The following is a 12,844-nucleotide window of genomic DNA, read 5'->3' as shown; positions in this document are numbered from 1 at the left end:
ACAGCGCCTGGTACATGGAAAGTGCTCAGAAATGTTGGCCTTACGCATGTCCCCTGGAGAAGCCTTTGAGAATCCCCACATAACATTCTTAAAGACGTTGACCCAATGAGCTGTGATCCACTCAGCCGTCAGACTTGTGCTGGAGTCAAAGAAGAAGTGGTGCATATCCTGGGGGCAATCCCAGCCTCTGGATTCAAGGAAGGCAGAACAGAGCTAGAGATGGGAAGCATGGACCTCAAGTGACAAGAGGAAAGTGGAGAGAGCTGCCTGCAGTCCCTTTGCGACTCTCTCGAAGGCCAGGGCAAGTATGACTCTAAATAATGAGATGGCCCCAAGCCAAGTGGACTTGAACCTTGGAGGGGTTCTTGAAACCTGAAAGAGGCCACTTTCAGATCAAGAGTGGACTTTCCTGGCGGTTCAGACAGAAAGAATCTGCCTGCAGTGCAAGAGACCCAGATTTGATCCCTGGGTTGGGAAGATCCCCTGGAGGAGGAAATGGCAACCCACTCCAGTATTCTTGCCTGGAGAATTCCACAGACAGAGGAGCCTGGTGGGCTACAGTCCATGGGGATGCAAAGAGGCAGCATGACTGAGCGACTAACACTCAGATCAAGAGTAAATCTGTGAGTATCCATGATGAGAACCCCAGAGACGATCGAATCTGAAAATATGAAGGGCTACCAAACACGCTGAAATTCATGGATTCCAAGATGATGGGGGAATTCATCTCTAACCCTATGGGCCTGGCCCTGGAGATGTTGATCACAGCCTCTGCCCACCAGCCACCATGCAGAGGCCATTGCCCGGCAGTCTCTGAAACCGGAGAAGCTGGGGGTCTGGCCCCAGGTCATGCCCCAAGAAAGGGTGAATGACTCCCTAGCATGGGCAGGAAAATCCCAAGTCTAATTAAAAGTTTATCTTCTACTAGTAATGACTTGCAGAGAAGGCAATGGCACCCCACTCCAGTACTCTTGCCTGGAAAATCCTATGGATGGAGGAGCCTGCTAGGCTGCAGTCCATAGGGTTGCAAAGAGTCAGACATGACTGAGTGACTTCACTTTGACTTTTCAGTTTCATGCATTGGAGAAGGAAATGGCAACCCACTCCAGTATTCTTGCCTGGAGAATCCCAGGGACGGGGGAGCCTGGTGGGCTGCCATCTATGGGGTCGCACAGGGTCGGACACGACTGAAGCAACTTAGCAGCAGCAATGACTTGTGTGTGTGTCTTCATTACGAAAGATCCTGAAAAAGACTTTATAGAGAAGAGGATCACCAGTATCCACCCCTACACCTTTCAGTTCTGAGAAAGGTGTATCCCAGGGGCCCCCAGGATCCTGTGGGCCAACCAGAAGTGGGCTGGTAAGAGGAGATACTCACCTACTCTGACTGGTCCCACCTGTTCTTGGCAGTCCCCTGCCTGGAGTCACCACTCCTCACATGTACCCACCTTGTGTGGCTCTCGAGCAATCCTCAACTCGGGCTCCTGTACCCTCACTCCTAGGGAAGGCCTGAGGCTTCTCCTGTGGTCCACAACTCACATACTGGTCCCCCCTGTATTAGCTAGAAGCCCGTCATGGGCGCTTCCACCTCAGTGCTGCCCCCCCCGGGTGACACAGAAGGAAGAAGTGGCAGAAGAGGTAAGTGCTGTGTGGGGCTCGGAGACCCTCCCCAACTTTCCCCCTGGCTCCTCCCCTTTGGTGGCACCAGAAGTAGAGGAAAGGGGCGTCCTCTCCTTTCCTGTGGGCTCCCAGGTGGCACAGAGGTAAAGAACCCACCTGCCAATGCAGGAGACGTGGGTTCGCTCCTTGTGTCAGGAAGATCCCCTGGAATGGGAAATGGCAACCCACTCCAGTATTCTTGCCTGGGAAATCCTATGGACAGAGGTGAGCAGGCTACAGTCCATAGCGTTGCAAAGAGTCAGACATGACTGAGCGACTGAGCACATACTTTTCCTGTGGCCCTACCTTCATCAGAGCCAGTTTCTTTCTTTCTTTAAGTAAATTTCTTTTATTTATTTGGCTGCACGGCATCTTAATTGTGGCTTGCAGAATCCTTAGTTGCAGCATGTGGGATTGAGTTCCCCAACCAAGGATTGAACCCAGGACCCCTGCAGTGGGAGCATGGAGTCTTAGCCACTGGACCACCAGGGAAGTCCCAGAGACTGTTTCTTTCATGACACTCCCCTCTGGTCCTCCTACAGTTGAGCCTGGGACAGTTCCCACAGGTCCCAGTGCCCTTGGTAGCAGATAAAGAATCAGGGGCATGGTTGGGTGATGGTTCACGAGTGACGGGGAAAAAAGAGAGCTCTGTCTTCTGGTCTTAAAAGGGGGAGGTCACAAGTTGCAAGCCCTCAAGTTCTGGACCACAAGGGTGTAACTTTTCAACGCTGGTTGGCAACACCATCACCAACCACCTCTAAAAAGGTTTGCTTCCTTCTTGCTTTCCCACAGGGTCAAGTGCTAAATGTATTTAGACTCAGGGGATGGAAGGTTTAAATGGAGGGGAATATGTTCTTTCCTGCTCTTATCCTTGGGGACAATTCAATGCTGGTGACTTCTGGATGCTGAAATAGCCCCAACTCTGGGCACCAAGAGGTGGGAAGTTTGTAGTTCTAGCCTTCCTAACTCAGGCCTTGCCTTGCTGTGTGGTCTCTGCCACACATCCCGTGTCTCTGGGCTGGTCTCACCTGGAAAATGACAAGCTCTGAAGGGAGGACCAAATGAGGCAGAAACTCTTGTGACTAGAGGCAGGATCCTTGTGATCAGGAAGCTAAAAACACAGAGTGGCGCCCACTCAGTCTGCTTTGAAGAAAGGACCTGGAGTGCTGCAACATGAGAAGAGTAAGCATTTGGAGATTTGCTGTCTTGGTTGAAGCAGCTCTTGTAAGTATGCCTCTTTGAGCCTCAGTCTCCCCATCTGTAAAATGGGGTGATAACCATACCTCCTTCACAAGATGGTCCTGAAGGTCTAATGTAGGGCTGCATGGGCATGCTTTTCACAGCCTGATAAGCTCTATACAGATACTAAACGGAGGAGGAGAAAGCCTGGGAGGAGACTACAATGACTAGAGAGAGCCATTTTTCCGGGATGCTATGCTCCAGTGCTGGGGGTGGGACTCAAGCCTTCAAGGACTCTTCCAGCTGAGAGTCTCTGACGGTAACAGGGCTACGGGAGCAAGCACTTGTGGTCAGTCTCTGTTCCTGGGATTTCTGCAGCACATCCGAGGAGTAGGGGCAATGCCTCAAGTGTCCGTCCTTTGCCCCCACACACCTGCCAGAGAGGGGACGTTCAGGAAAAGGGACATGCGGGGCTGAAGCCCTCTAATGGTCACGGGTTAGCACTGCATCCACCTCAGTTTGGATCAGGTGGCAGGAGGAAGGTGATGGAGCGAAGGAGGAACTTGTGCCCAGAAACCTCAGCATCTATTGCTATCCTTGGCTCCCTTTCCCCAAACACACATTCTCTCTGGTGGATGGAGAGGAGCATTGCAGGGAGGAGGAAGTGGGTAGAGAGTGAGGAAGCATCCACATAGCTCTCAAGATACATCCATCCTGAGACAACACTTCCTTCAGGGGACCAGCTCGGGCCTCCCTGACCCTGGGGAACACCCCCACAATGACGCCCTGCCAGAGTGGTGCCTGGGCTTGGGGTACTCCTTTCTGCCTGTTGCTGTTTAGTGGCTCAGTCGTGGGTCCGACTCTTTTGTGGCCTCATAGGCTGTAGCTCCTATGATGGAAAGGACATCTTTTTTGGTGTTAGTTCTAGAAGGTCTTGTAGGTCTTCACAGAACTGTACAATTTCAGCTTCTTCAGCATTCCTGGTCGGGGCATAGACTGGATTACTGTGACATTGAATGGGTTGCCTTGGAAATGAACAGAGATCATTCTGTCATTTTTGAGATTGCATCCAAGTATTGCATTTCCGACTCTTTTATTGACTATGAGGGTACTGCATTTCTTCTAAGGGATTCTTGCCCACAGTAGTGGGCATAATTGTCATCTGAATTAAATTCACCCATTCCAGTCCACTTTTCACTGATATCTAAAATGTCGATGTTCACTCTTGTCATCTCCTGTTTGACCGTGTCCAGTTTACCTTGATTCATGAACCTAACATTCCAGGTTCCTATGCAATATTGTTCTTTACAGCATTGGACTTTACTTCCATCACCAATCACATCTACAACTGGGTGCCATTTTCGCTTTGGCTCCGTCTCTTCCTGCTTTCTGGAGTTATTTCTCCACTCTTCTCCAGTAGCATATTGGGTACCTACCGACCTGGAGAGTTCAGTGTTCAGTGTCATATCTTTTTTAATTTTCATACTGTTCATGGGGTTCTCAAGGCAAGAATACAGAAGTGGTTTGCCGTTCCCTTCTCCAGTGGACCACATTTTGTCAGAACTCTTCACCATGACCCATCTGTCTTGGGTGGCCCTACACGGCATGGCTCATAGTTTCACTGAGTTAGACAAGGCTGCGGTTCATGAGTTAGACAACGCTGTTGCCTGGAGTAACAGGTAAATTTGGCCTTGGAATACAAAATGAAGCAGGGCAAAGGCTAACAAAGTTTTGCCAAGAGAATTCACTGGTCATAGCAAACACCCTCTTCCAACAACACAAGAGAAGACTCCACATATGGCCATCACCAGATGGTCAATACTGAAATCAGATTGATTATATTCTTTGCAGCCAAAGATGGAGAAGCTCTATACAGTCAGCAAAAACAAGACTGGGAGCTGACTGTGGCTCAAATCATGAACTCTTTATTGCCAATTTCAGACTTCAATTGAAGAAAGTAGGGAAAACCACTAGACCATTCAGGTATGACCTAAATCAAATCCCTTACAATTATACAGTGGAAGTGAGAAATAGATTCAGGATATTAGATCTGATAGACAGAGTGCCTGAAGAACTATGGACGGAGGTTCATGACATTGTACAGGAGGCAGGGATCAAGACCATACCCAAGAAAAAGAAATGTAAAAAGGCAAAATGGTTGCCTGAGGAGGCCTTAACTGAGAAAAGAAGAGAAGCTAAAGGCAAAGGAGAAAAGGAAAGGTACCTATTTGAATGCAGAGTTCCAAAGAATAGCAAGGAGAGATAAGAAAACTTTCCTCAGTGATCAATGCAAAGAAATAGAGGAAAACAACAGAATAGGAAAGACTAGAGATCTCTTCAACAGAATTAGAGATACGAAGGGAACATTTCATGCAAAGATGGGCACAATAAAGGACAGAAATGGTATGGACCTAACAGAAGCAGATGATAATAAGAAGAGGTGGCAAGAACACACAGAAGAACTATACAAAAAAAAACCTTCATGACCCAGATAACCATCATGGTGTGATCACTCACCTAGAGCCAGACATCCTGGAATGTGAAGTCAAGTGGGCCTTGGAAGGCATCACTACGAACAAAGCTAGTGGAGGGGATGGAATTCCAGTGGAGCTATTTCAAATCCTGAAAGATGATGCTTTAAAGTGCTGCACTCAATATACCAGCAAATTTGGAAAACTCAGCAGTGGCCACAGGACTGGAAAAGGTCAGTTTTCATTCCAATCCTAAAGAAAGACAATGTCAAAGAATGTTCAAACTACTGCACAATTGCACTCGTCTCACACGCTTGCAAAGTAATGCTCAAACTTCTCCAAGCCAGGCTTCAACAGTACGTGAACCATGAACTTGCAGATGTTCAAGGTGGATTTAGAAAAGGCAGAGGAACCAGAGATCAGATTGCCAACATCTGTTGGATAATAGAAAAAGCAAGAGAGTTCCAGAAAAACAGCTACTTCTTTTTATTGACTATACCAAAGCCTTTGACTGTCAAAAAGCCTTTGACAAATTGTCAAAAATTCTTAAAGAGATGGAAATACCAGACTACCTTACCTGACTACTGAGAAATCTGTATGCAGGTCAAGAAGCAACAGTTAGAACCAGACATGGAACAACCGACTGGTTCCAAATTAGGAAAGGAGTATGTCAAGGCTGTATATTGTCACCCTGCTTATTTAACTTATATGCAGAGTACATCGTGTAAAATGACAGGCTGGATGAAGCACAAGCTGGAATCAAGATTTCTGGGAGGAATATCAATAACCTCAGATATGCAGATGACACCACCCTTATGGCAGAAAGTGAAGAAGAACTAAAAGTGAAAGTGAAAGAGGAGAGCTAAAAAGTTGGCTTAAAGCTCAACATTCAAAAAACAAAGATCATGGCATCTGGTCCCATCACTTCATGGCAAATAGATGGGGAAGCAATGGAAACAGTGAGAGACTTTATTTGGGGGACTCCAAAATCACTGCTGATGGTGACTGAAGCCATGAAATTAAAAGATGCTTTCTTCTTGGAAGAAAAGCTACAACCAACCTAGACAGCATACTAAAAAGTAGAGACATTACTTTGCCAACAAAGGTCCATGTAGTCAAGGCTATAAACCATAGCCTTCCAGTAGTCATGTATGGATGTGAGAGTTAGTTGAACTATTAAGAAAGCTGAGTGCTGAAGTTCAAAAGAGACACCTTTGAACTGTGGTGTTGGAGAAGACTCTTGGACTGCAAGGAGATCCAACCAATCCATCCTAAAGGAAATCAGTCCTGAATATTCATTGGAAGGACTGATGTTGAAGCTGAAACTCCAGTACTTTGGCCACCTGATGTGAAGAACTAACTCATTGGAAAAGACCTTGATGCTGGGAAAGATTGAGGGTGGCAGAAGGGGACGACAAAGGGTAAGATGGTTGGATGGCACCACTGACTCAATGAACATGAGTTTGAGCAAGTTCTAGGAGTTGGTGATGGACAGGGAGGCCTGGCATGCTATATTCCTGGGGTCGCGAGGAATCGGACACGACTGAGCAACTGAACTGAACTGAGACTGTTGACCACCAGGCTCCCCTGTCCTTGGGATTTTCTAGGCAAGAATACTGGGGTGGGTTGTCTTTCTCTTCTCCAGGGGATTTATCTGACCCAGGGATTGAACCTGAATCTCCTGCATTTGCAGCTAGATTCTTTACGGCTGAGCCACCTGGGAAGCCCATTCGCTTCTGCTGCTGCTGCTGCTGCTGCTAAGTTGCTTCAGTCGTGTCCGACTCTGTGCGACGCCGTAGACAGCAGCCCACCAGGCTCTCCCGTCCCTGGGATTCTCCAGGCAAGAACATTGGAGTGGGTTGCCATTTCCTCCTCCAATGCATGAAAGTGAAAAGTGAAAAGTGAAAGTGAAGTCACTCAGTTGTGTCCGACCCTCAGCGACCCCATGGACTGCAGCCTTCCAGAATGGGGTGCCATTGCCTTCTCCTCGCTTCTGCTACCTCCCCTTTAAAAAGAAAACCTATGGGGTGGGCTCTGAAGCTGAGACCCTGTGTGCACAGCCCTCTGGCTGGTGGCAGTGGAGACGGGATGATGACAAGCCTGGGGGACATGACCCCAGAGAAGGAACGGGAACAGGATGAGTGAGAGGAGGTTCTAAATTATCCATTAGCACAGGCTGCCAGTGGTCCTTGCATAAATGTATAGAGCACACAGGTCGGGGGAAAGGGAGAGAGAGAAGAAGCCAGGGTATAAAAATGGCCCAGCAGGGACCAATTCCAGGATCCCAGGACCCAGTTCACCAGACGACTCAGGGTCCTGTGGACAGCTCACCAGCTATGATGGCTGCAGGTAAGCTCGCTAAAATCCCCTTCATTCGCGTGTCCTAAAGGGGTAATGCGGGGGGCCCTGCCGATGGATGTGTTCACAGCTTTGGGCTTTAGGGCTTCCGAATGTGAACATAGGTATCTACACCCAGACATTTGGCCAAGTTTGAAATGTTCTCAGTCCCTGGAGGGAAGGGTAGGTGGGGGCTGGCAGGAGATCAGGCGTCTAGCTCCCTGGGGCCCTCCGTCCCGGCCCTCCTGGTCTCTCCCTAGGCCCCCGGACCTCCCTGCTCCTGGCTTTCGCCCTGCTCTGCCTGCCCTGGACTCAGGTGGTGGGCGCCTTCCCAGCCATGTCCTTGTCCGGCCTGTTTGCCAACGCTGTGCTCCGGGCTCAGCACCTGCATCAGCTGGCTGCTGACACCTTCAAAGAGTTTGTAAGCTCCCGAGGGATGCGTCCTAGGGGTGGGGAGGCAGGAAGGGGTGAATCCACACCCCCTCCACACAGTGGGAGGAAACTGAGGAGTTCAGCCGTATTTTATCCAAGTAGGGATGTGGTTAGGGGAGCAGAAACGGGGGTGTGTGGGGTGGGGAGGGTTCCGAATAAGGCGGGGAGGGAAACCGCGCACCAGCTTAGACCTGGGTGGGTGTGTTCTTCCCCCAGGAGCGCACCTACATCCCGGAGGGACAGAGATACTCCATCCAGAACACCCAGGTTGCCTTCTGCTTCTCTGAAACCATCCCGGCCCCCACGGGCAAGAATGAGGCCCAGCAGAAATCAGTGAGTGGCAACCTCGGACCGAGGAGCAGGGGACCTCCTTCATCCTAAGTAGGCTGCCCCAGCTCTCCGCACTGGGCCTGGGGCGGCCTTCTCCCCGAGGTGGTGGAGGTTGTTGGATGGCAGTGGAGGATGATGGTGGGCGGTGGTGGCAGGAGGTCCTCGGGCAGAGGCCGACCTTGCAGGGCTGCCCCAAGCCCGCGGCACCCACCGACCACCCATCTGCCAGCAGGACTTGGAGCTGCTTCGCATCTCACTGCTCCTCATCCAGTCGTGGCTTGGGCCCCTGCAGTTCCTCAGCAGAGTCTTCACCAACAGCTTGGTGTTTGGCACCTCGGACCGTGTCTATGAGAAGCTGAAGGACCTGGAGGAAGGCATCCTGGCCCTGATGCGGGTGGGGATGGCGTTGTGGGTCCCTTCCATGCTGGGGGCCATGCCCGCCCTCTCCTGGCTTAGCCAGGAGAATGCACGTGGGCTGGGGGAGACAGATCCCTGCTCTCTCCCTCTTTCTAGCAGTCCAGCCTTGACCCAGGGGAAACATTTTCCCCTTTTGAAACCTCCTTCCTCGCCCTTCTCCAAGCCTGTAGGGGAGGGTGGAAAATGGAGCAGGCAGGAGGGAGCTGCTCCTGAGGGCCCTTCGGCCTCTCTGTCTCTCCCTCCCTTGGCAGGAGCTGGAAGATGGCACCCCCCGGGCTGGGCAGATCCTCAAGCAGACCTATGACAAATTTGACACAAACATGCGCAGTGACGACGCGCTGCTCAAGAACTACGGTCTGCTCTCCTGCTTCCGGAAGGACCTGCATAAGACGGAGACGTACCTGCGGGTCATGAAGTGCCGCCGCTTCGGGGAGGCCAGCTGTGCCTTCTAGTTGCCAGCCATCTGTTGTTTGCCCCTCCCCCGTGCCTTCCTTGACCCTGGAAGGTGCCACTCCCACTGTCCTTTCCTAATAAAATGAGGAAATTGCATCGCATTGTCTGAGTAGGTGTCATTCTATTCTGGGGGGTGGGGTGGGGCAGGACAGCAAGGGGGAGGATTGGGAAGACAATAGCGGGGATGGGCTCTACGGGTACCCAGGTGCTGAAGAATTGACCCGGTTCCTCCTGGGACAGAAAGAAGCAGGCACATCCCCTTCTCTGTGACACACCCTGTCCACGGCCCTGGTTCTTAGTTCCAGCCCCACTCATAGGACACTCATAGCTCAGGAGGGCTCCGCCTTCAATCCCACCCGCTAAAGTACTTGGAGCGGTCTCTCCCTCCCTCATCAGCCCACCAAACCAAACTTAGCCTCCAAGAGTGGGAAGAAATTAAAGCAAGATAGGCTATTAAGTACAGAGGGAGAGAAAATGCCTCCAACATGTGAGGAAGTAATGAGAGAAATCATAGAATTCGTTTTGTGCAGAAATTTTAAGGTGACTACACGCTTAGCCCAACTACCCTTGGGAAATGTGTGTGTGTTAGTCACTCAATCGTGTCCAGCTCTTTGTGACCCCATGGACTGTAGCCTGCCAGGCTCCTCTGTCCATGGGATTCTCCAGGCAAGTATACTGGAGTGGGTTGCCATTCCCCAGGGGATTTTCCCAACCCAAGGATCAAACCCGAGTTTCCGGCATTGCAGGCAGATTCTTTACTCTCTGAGCCATCAGGGAAGCCCTGTGGGAAAGGGGAACCATGCAAAAACGGCTTTGGGACCAATAGGACCAGAATATTTGGGATCTGAACTGGGGCAAGAGATGTGGAAGAGAGATTCTAAATGCATGTGTACATACTAAGTTGCTTCAGTCATGTCCGACTATTTGCAACCCCATGGACCGCAGCCTGCCAGGCTCCTCTGTCCATGGGATTCTCCAGTCAAGAATACTGGAGTGAGTTTCCATTTCCTCTTCCAGGGGATCTTCCAGACCCAGGGATGGAACCAGCGTCTCTTATGTCTCCTGCGTTGACAGGCAGGTTCTTTACCACTAGTGCCACCTGAGACCCAATTCTAAACGAGGGGTTGCAAATTCAGTGCCAACAGGTGCCAGGTATAAGTGGCAAGGGCTGCATGTGAAGGGAGAAATAGCAACCAGCCCTTAGCCTGCTTGTGAAGGATACAGCACAGAGGGGTGGGAACCAGGGCAGCCTGAAGTCTCAGGCCCCAGCTAAGGATGCGGCCCAGCCAGCCTTGTTACATTGCCTGATCCTGCATTCAGGACTGCAGGAGGACTTTCCTGGTGGTCCAGTGGTTGAGAATCCACATGCCAATGCAGGGGACACAGGTTCAATCCCTGATCTGGGAAGATTCCACATGCCTCAGGGCAACTACGCCCGTACATCACAACTACCGAAGCCCTCGCACCTAGAGCCTGTGCTCTGCAACAAGAGAAGCCACTCAGGGAGAAGCCTGCTCACCACAACTAGAAAGTACAGTAGCCCCTGCTCGCTGCAACTGGAGAAAGCCCTCTTGCAGCAACCAACACCCAGCACAGCCAAAACTAAATATGTATATATTTTAAAAGACCTCAGGGGACTTCCCTGGTGGTTCAGCGTGTAAGGCTCTGTGCTTCCAATGGAGGGGGCCCAGGTTCAACCCCTGGTTGGAGAACTAGATCCCTCATGCTGAAATTAAAGATCCCAAGTGCTGCAACCTGACTCAGCCAAAAAAAAAAAAAAAAAGCTCAGATGCAGGGCTGCCAGACCTTCTGATTCTTCGAGACAGACAGGGTATCTAGACTTTCATGTAAAATCAAATGTTTACACATTGGCAACTAATTCATAGTGAAAACATTTTAAGGGCAAAATTTAACCCAAACACATTTGCTCTTCAAGCAGTCAGTGAGCAATTTGTTATTAGAGGAATGGATTGGGATAACTTGGAATAAGGGAAAGAATCAGAAGGACCTGGACTTGAACTTATGCTCAGGAAGAAATTACTTAACCTCCCCGAGACCCAGTTTGCTCACCTACAAAATAGAGATAATAATATTGCCTCATAAGGCTTGGGTGAGGAGTAAATGAAATGAGGTTTCTAAAGTTATTGACACATTACAGCACGCGAGAAGCTTCAGCTATTTTTGCATGGAACTGTGGGGTGCTCTGTGTTTTTCCAAAGGAATTGAATCACACTCTGCTTCCCTAATGGCGGCTTGAACGTTTCTTTTTCTTTCTAAATGCACTTCAAAGGGCAGTTTTAAAGTTGTTTTTAGTCACCCAAGCACCTTGGCTAAGTAACTAGTGATCTATAAATCAATGCTTAGATGTTCAAAGTAACTCTATTGTCTGTTAAATTTTGCTCATAACTTTATTATTTCTACTTTACTACTCACTTTAAGTTTTTGTCTTTAAAAGCCTATATTCTTTAAGTGGATTTTTAGATTACTACTTTAGAGCTTTATTCTTTTCAAATATAAGATTTAAAGGTATAAGTTTTCTTTTAATCAGTGCTTTAGCTACATGCTACAAATTTTGATATTTTGTGATTTCATTATCCTCGAGTTCAAATATTTTCCAAATTTCTTTGGGATTTCTTCTTTAACTATGGCAATTTAGAATTATGTTGCTTAATTTCCAAGTATTTCAGAAACACAAAACAAGTATCAAAGCATTTAACAATATTGAATTAATATGGAGGATGTCCTCTAATGAAAATTAAGAAATTAACAATAAAGATGATTTTTGGGGAGGAAGCCTATTTACACCCTTAAGTACTGAAAAATGAGTTTTAAAATCTCTGACTAAAATTGCAGATTAATTTATTTCTCCGTTTTTTTTCTCTTATGTTTTGTTATTTCTATCCATATTTGTAAAACATGATGTTACAAAATCAATAATTCTTTTACAATGAAAATAATCAGCAAATCTTCCTAAGAAGCTTTTAGGAAGTTCTTAGATGCTGTAATGAATGTTATTCCAAATGGCACACATGTGTATTCACTTGGGATATCTTACATTTAGTAGTTAATGTAAATATACTTGGGGAGTGGTTGAAAGTTGGAATAATCAGAACCCTGGAGCTCCATTTCTTAGCTCAGAAACCATCCCTCTGCTTCAGGTCAGTCTTTAATTGTCTGACTTTAAAATCATGGACTTTGGGGGAGTTCCTTCATGGTGCAGTGGCTAAGACCCCAAGCTCCAAATGCAGGGGGCCTGGGTTTGATCCCTGGTCAGGGAACTAGATCCCACATGCTGCAGCTAAAAAGATCCCACATGCTACAACCAAGACCCAGTGCAGCCAAAATAAATAAATAAAAATCATGGAATTTTGGATTTAGGAGGGCCCCACAGGGGCTTCCCAGGTGGCTCAGTGGTAAAGAATCCACCTGCAATGCAGGAGCCACAGAAGACATGGATTTGATCCCTGGGTCTGGAAGTCGGACATGACTGAAGTGACTTAGCATGTATGCACAGGGCCTCCTCAAGGTCATCCTAATTTCTTCTAATTTAGGATTCTTACGCTATA

The 12,844-nt window shown here is 48.6% G+C and overlaps 1 protein-coding gene across 2 annotated transcripts; it reads left to right on the top strand.

Moving 5' to 3' along the window:
* Positions 1-7,549: 7,549 nt before the first annotated feature.
* LOC133232639 (somatotropin) lies at positions 7,550-9,379 on the top strand. 2 transcript variants are annotated; one of them, XM_061392350.1, is made up of 5 exons: positions 7,550-7,658; positions 7,907-8,067; positions 8,295-8,411; positions 8,641-8,802; positions 9,077-9,379. In XM_061392350.1, the coding sequence occupies exons 1-5, from the start codon at positions 7,565-7,567 to the stop codon at positions 9,275-9,277; spliced, it is 735 nt and encodes a 244-aa protein (XP_061248334.1). In that variant the 5' UTR covers positions 7,550-7,564; the 3' UTR covers positions 9,278-9,379. The 2 variants fall into 2 exon arrangements, with proteins under 2 accessions (XP_061248334.1, XP_061248333.1); XM_061392349.1 differs by having other exon boundaries at positions 8,638-8,802.
* Positions 9,380-12,844: the final 3,465 nt, after the last annotated feature.

This window comes from Bos javanicus, chromosome 19 (genome assembly GCF_032452875.1).
Source record: "Bos javanicus breed banteng chromosome 19, ARS-OSU_banteng_1.0, whole genome shotgun sequence".
Classification (NCBI taxonomy): domain Eukaryota; kingdom Metazoa; phylum Chordata; class Mammalia; order Artiodactyla; family Bovidae; genus Bos; species Bos javanicus.
The sequence above is the reverse complement of the archived record's forward strand: the minus strand, read 5'-3'. Positions and strand labels throughout refer to the sequence as shown.

What these genes read in the sequence shown, in the direction of transcription:
- LOC133232639 (XM_061392349.1), top strand. Translation starts at nt 7,565, where the DNA reads ATGGCCCAGCAGGGACCAATTCCAGGATCCCAGGACCCAGTTCACCAG. An exon ending in ATGAGGCCCAGCAGAAATCA is followed by an intron (nt 8,412 to 8,637) that starts GTGAGTGGCAAC and finishes CCCATCTGCCAG; the next exon opens with CAGGACTTGGAGCTGCTTCG. An exon ending in GCATCCTGGCCCTGATGCGG is followed by an intron (nt 8,803 to 9,076) that starts GTGGGGATGGCG and finishes CTCCCTTGGCAG; the next exon opens with GAGCTGGAAGATGGCACCCC.